General features: G+C 40.7%; 1 protein-coding gene across 1 annotated transcript; it reads right to left on the bottom strand.

The window, feature by feature from the left end:
* Nucleotides 1-1,235: 1,235 nt before the first annotated feature.
* On the bottom strand, nt 1,236-4,597 carry UBQLN2 (ubiquilin 2). Its single transcript, XM_003803521.2, has one exon. The coding sequence runs from the start codon at nt 4,312-4,314 to the stop codon at nt 2,440-2,442; it is 1,875 nt and encodes a 624-aa protein (XP_003803569.1). The 5' UTR covers nt 4,315-4,597; the 3' UTR covers nt 1,236-2,439.
* Between the last annotated feature and the right edge of the window lie 1,098 nt (nt 4,598-5,695).

Here is a 5,695-nt window from a genome sequence, read left to right as displayed (position 1 = left end):
GTTGGGGTTCTGAGTAACCCTATAATGGGTCAAATGTTATTGTGTTTAATAGAAAAAAAAAGTGGCTCCTTACTCAAATAACTTTTGGACATGCTGACTTAGACAAGATAGTCTTTTTTTTTTTAATGAAAGAACCTACTTATTTATAAAAAGTAATACCAGCCAACATTTACTGCACACTGAGTTTCTAAGAGGGATTTTAGTGTACAGCATTTTGCAAACTTACTTGCTCATCTCTCAGAGGAATGTTTTTTTCACAAAATGCAATTTGGAATTGCTACAGAACATATTCTGGTTATGAGAAGAAAGACAAAAATGTCACTGCCACCTTTATTACCTTTATTATTTAGCAACTGTTGTAGAAATATTTAACCCAGGCAGTCAAAAAGTATGTTATAAATTTTGGAAAGAAGAACATATACTTATCATATCATTAATATGATTACTAGAAAAAACACAAAAGGATCAACTAATTATTTCTGAAATTAATAATTTCATAAATTGCCAATTTAAAATAATCTTTGAAAATAAATTATTCTCTAGAGCTCCCATTAGCAGTATTAATGTGTTCTCTATGTGTCTGTATTATCTAGAAATACATTTATTGTAAGATACACAGGATTTAATTAAATAAAACTCTCTTGAAGTTTATAAAAAGCTTTTTTAGAATGTGGCAACATACCATGTTTCTGGAAAGCAATGCAATTTTGTAGTTATCATCAATATATAAATTTAAGACAATCCCAACTAAATTCCCAATTTATTTTTTGTGAAAACCCTATAAATGGTAAAGTTCATCTGGTAAAATAAACATGTCAGAAATTATAAAAAGCTAAAATAAAAAAGATTGAAGGGAGATTCAACCTAACACACAAGAAATCGTATTTCTAACTCAATAACTATAGGCTGGTGCACGAGGGATATGATGTTCATTGGAACTAAAGATAATCCAATCACAGAATAAGAATAAAGTCTAGGTGCATATGTGTGTCTGTGTATATATGTATGTATACATATATGTATACATATATAACATTTCAAATATAGGGGGAAGATAACAACTGGCTATACTTTGGGGGCAAAATATTTAGAATACCAAACCAATATATCAAAATAATTTTAGATCGGGCAAATAAAAATTTTAAATAAAACCATAGAAGTTAGAGAAATACAGGGTAAGATTTATATAATCTTAACATGACTCTAGAGCCAGAAGGCAAAAAGGAAAAGATTTATCCATTTTAAAATTTTTTATTTTTTTTAGCCATTTTTAAAGCATTTTTCCCTGTGCACAAGAGAAGTAACTGATAAAGTCAAAAGATACACTTTTCTTTATACATAGCAGTTAAAAGTAATGCAAACATCACATGACACTTTCAGCGAAAATTACATTTCCAATTTCAAATCAAAATGCATATTAGGGTATCTTTTTGGGAGAAGTTGAGAAGGAAGTCTTAGGTAAAAAGCACTTTCCTGGCATTACTACACTGATCCTTCAGGCTGCACAAAGATTAAGGTCATATACATACAGTCAATCTGCAAATGTTGACACAACATTACACTGTAAATTTTCTGTACAATTAAATGTATACTTAGAGATACCAGGATAAACATTTCTACTATGTATTAACTGAACTTTCCTAGCCAACATTTTCACTGAGTTTATCAAAGATGCTGTAAGATTCTACAAAATTTTGAGACACACCTAGCTGCAGAAATATTTCTTGTACTCGTTCTCATGTTGATTACAGATAATATGCTCAGATATTCTATTATAGTATTTTTAGATGTATAGTTCCAATTGTGCTTAATGTAATGTGTATAAATATAGCAAAAAAGATCAATGAATATTATAAATCTTACAGCATTTTGCTAGCAAAAATACATGCCAAAGTCACAATAAGCAATATTGTACCACAAATTAGAGAGCTTCAAATAATTTGTTTGTTTTTAATATCTTCATTCTACATTAAATTACTATCATAGGCTAATGTTTAAAATGCAAATAAATTGGACATCTGTAGGACAAAACTTGTTCACCCAACTGTGAAAGTTGATATCTGTTTCCAAAAATCACAATAAAAGCAGAATAAACAGAAGTGTATGCATGCAACACCTTTAAGTGAAACAAAATTGATTTCCATCATTCAAAACAGAGAGGGAAGGAAGTCAAAGGAAAAGGAGAAAGCAAGAAAGGAAACAAAGAGGGAGGAAAGAAAGGAGACAGGAGGAATGGAGAAAGGGAGAAAAAAGGCAAAAGAAGGAGGGAGAAAGGAATGTAGGAGGAAGGCCTCCACCTTAAAATGCATCACATTAGATTTATAACTAGACAGATTTAAAAGAATCAAAATGAAAGTATAAGCACTATTTTGTGTGTTTCAAGATTTAAGAGCCATTATCAAAAATAAGATACAATTTTTTCAAGGTACAGAAATGTAATTACGATGGCTGGGAGCCCAGCAGCCTCTCAATGGCTGCATTGATGTCGCCTCCTGTTGCTATTAGAGCCTGCAAGTTTGCTTCACGGTTTAAGAACCCCATTGCGTTGAGCTGTTCCAGTTGTTGCTGAAACCGGACTTCTGGATTCGGCAGCTGTGGAGGATTTGCTCCAGCCAGAGCCTGCACCATCTGCTGAATGAACTGCTGGTTGGGTCCAGATTCTGATGTTGGACTCGTGGTTTCACTGGGTGCAGAGCTGGACACAGTGGGCCCAGTGGGCCCACCAGAGCTGGTGGAGCCAGGGGGACCTGCTGGGCCAGTAGGTCCTAAGGGCCCAATGGGGCCTATGGGGGTAAAAGGGACTATAGGGCCTATTGGGCCTATGGGAGTGACTGGGCCTACAGGGCCTATGGCGGTTCCCAGCACCCCCACACCCACACCTGGAGTGAAGCTTGGAATGAGGCCAGGTGCTTCAGTGGCTAATGTCTGTAGCCCCTGCTGGATCTGCATTAAAGCTTGCATTGCTCTTGGGTTTGACATGGCTGATAGTGTGTCTGGATTCTGCATCTGCTGCAGGAAAGCCGGGAGCTGTGGACGCATCTGCTCCTGCAGCTGAGGATTTGCAGTAAACAGCGGGCTATTCAGCATCATCTGTGCAGCCAAATCTGGATTCTGGCTCAGTGACTGCATCATGCTTCTCATATAGGGCGCAGACAGCATATTCTGAATCAGCTGGGGGTTTTCTGTTATCTGTTGCAGCAGGCTCTGCATTCCTGGGGTACTGAAGATACTGGCAACATAATTAGCTGCAGCCACAGTGTTCCCCGTGGCATTGCTGGAGCTAGTGCCAGAGCCACCGCCACTACTTGTGGTTGTGCTGGTGGTCGTAGAACTCTGGGTAGCTGGCGGAGGCGCCCATGGATTGGGTAGTGGATCTCGATTTTCTGTACGGGAAGGCTGCGTACCTTCCCCGGAAGAGGAACTGCTCCCCACCGAGGCAAATGGATTACCCCCAAACTGCTCTTGTGCTGCATTCAGCATCGGTTCTTGAATGTCAGTGTACATGCGCCGTAAAGCATTATAGCCCCCTGGGATGCTTTCGAGATTGCTAAGAGCTAGGTCTTGATTTCTCATCATCTCTTGCATCATGGCTGGATTCCTGGCAATTTCAAGGGTCTGTCTCATTATATCTGGGTTGTTGAGCAGGTGACTGATTTCTGGGTTTCTCTGAATCAATTGTTGCATCTGTGGATTGGCCATAATGAGCTGCCTCATCAGATCGGGATTCGAAAGCATGCTCTGAACAAAGGGATTTTCCATAATTTGAATCATCATCTCTGGGCTGGCCATGAGCTGCTGCTGCATCTGACTCTGGAGCTCAGAGAAGTTGGTAGAGCTCAAGCCCAAGCTGCTAAGGCCTGCAAGTCCTCCCAGGCTCCCCAACCCAAACGGGTTGCTATTTGTGGAAATAGGTGTGGAGTTACTCCTGGGAGTTGACGCGGAGGTAGTGTTAGTTCCCGCGGCATTGCTAGGCTGTGTGGACTGGCTCTGAGGTCGGTTTTGGCTTTTGATAACAAGGTGAACAGTCAGTCCATCATGGATGCCGTGCTGGATCAAGGTATCTTGATCTTTTAAGATTTTTCCGGCAAAAATGAGCACTAGCTGATCGGTTTGGGATTTGAAGCGTTTCGAAATCGCTTCCTTAAACTGCTGGACCGAGCTATTCTCGGGCACTGCGAATTCCTCTTTTTCTTTCGGGGTCTTCACAGTGACTTTGATGATTTTGGGCTCAGCTGCGGCGGCTGCTGAGCCTTGGGCCGCAGCAGGGCCGGGGGAGGGGCGCGGGGGGCCGCTGCTCTCTCCGTTCTCAGCCATGGCGGCCGCGGTGACGCAGGCGGGCCGGGAAGGCGCGGGCGACAAGAGAAAGCGAAGGAAGGAGGAAGGAGGCACCGCCGCAGAGGGCTGGGCTAAACCCGGCGGGGAGCGCGGAGCACCGTACCTCTGTGATGAAGACTGCGGTTTCCTGGTCCTCCGGTGGAGAAAGGGCTGGGCGTAGGCCGCAGGCTGAGGTCTCAGCGTTCAAGTCTCAGGGCCGCCACCGCCGCTGCCGCCGCCGCTGCCGCCGCGTGTGATCCGACCGCGCGCACTCTCACCAACTCCTGCAGCAGCTCCGCCCGCTCTTCCCCGCCCCTTTCCCTCCCCACGGCTACGCGTTCGCCTCCCCGCCCCCTCTGCTGACGCGTAGCCAGGCCCAGATTGATAAATTTAGCTGGGTCAAAACCAAAAACTTCTGCACTGAAAAGAAAACAGGGAGAAAGGGAGAGAGAAAAACAAAGAGAGAGAGGAGAACAAAATTTATGAGACTGAGAGGGAGGGAGCCAGCTTCTATAATAGACCTCAAAAGACCGATGGAGAATGTATATCAGCAATCTGTAAGGTAGTGAAGGGATGAAAGCGTGAATGGAAGCAATCCCATTTTAAAGGCGAAAGACAAATAATAAAGAATTCTGAAAAAGCCTAAGGAAAGCGGAACAATTCCCAATAGGGGAAGTGGAAAAGACTAGGCAGGAGAGCACATTGTACTAAAGGAGTGCAAATGGCCAGTAGACGTTAAAAAGGATGATTAATCTCAGTAGTAATCAAATTAAAACAATGAGATTCTACTTTTGGCTTATCTTGTTGAAAAAGATGAGAAATAATGTTAAACCTACCTGACAAGGAGCTGTGAAAATGTACTACAGTACTGGTCGAATTTTGAATTGTTATAATCATAGGACAATTTGAAAATACCGTATATATCAACATTTTAAATGTGTCTATCTTTATTTAGAAATACTTTAGGCACTTCACCTAGGATGCACGAGAATATATGCATAAAATGTATATGCACTGTAGCATTTAAAAATATTGCTTAAATATGTCTGTTTACATGGGGTTAGTCACGCACATACTATCATACAATAAAATTATATGCACTATAATTTAAGAAATGAGTGATTGATATGAAGTATCTTGAAAGTTATACATGAAATAAACTACAGTTGTAGCTAAATCACAGAGTATTCTCACTTTGGGCTTTATCTATTGCTATACAGTTAGAAACTATACAAGCATTTATATTTAAATTTTAAAAAACAACAAATATATTTTTATTTTATACTAATTTTTGAAGTTTGTTGTATATGTAAACTGTATGTGTATATGTAATAACATATGGAAAATATTATACCAATATGCTAATGGTGGTTATTAGTGC

Source organism: Otolemur garnettii, unplaced genomic scaffold (assembly GCF_000181295.1).
Source record: "Otolemur garnettii isolate 467f Iridium unplaced genomic scaffold, OtoGar3 scaffold00321, whole genome shotgun sequence".
Taxonomy (NCBI): Eukaryota; Metazoa; Chordata; class Mammalia; order Primates; family Galagidae; genus Otolemur; species Otolemur garnettii.
Note: the sequence above shows the minus strand (reverse complement) of the source record. Positions and strands in the feature narration are given on the sequence as shown.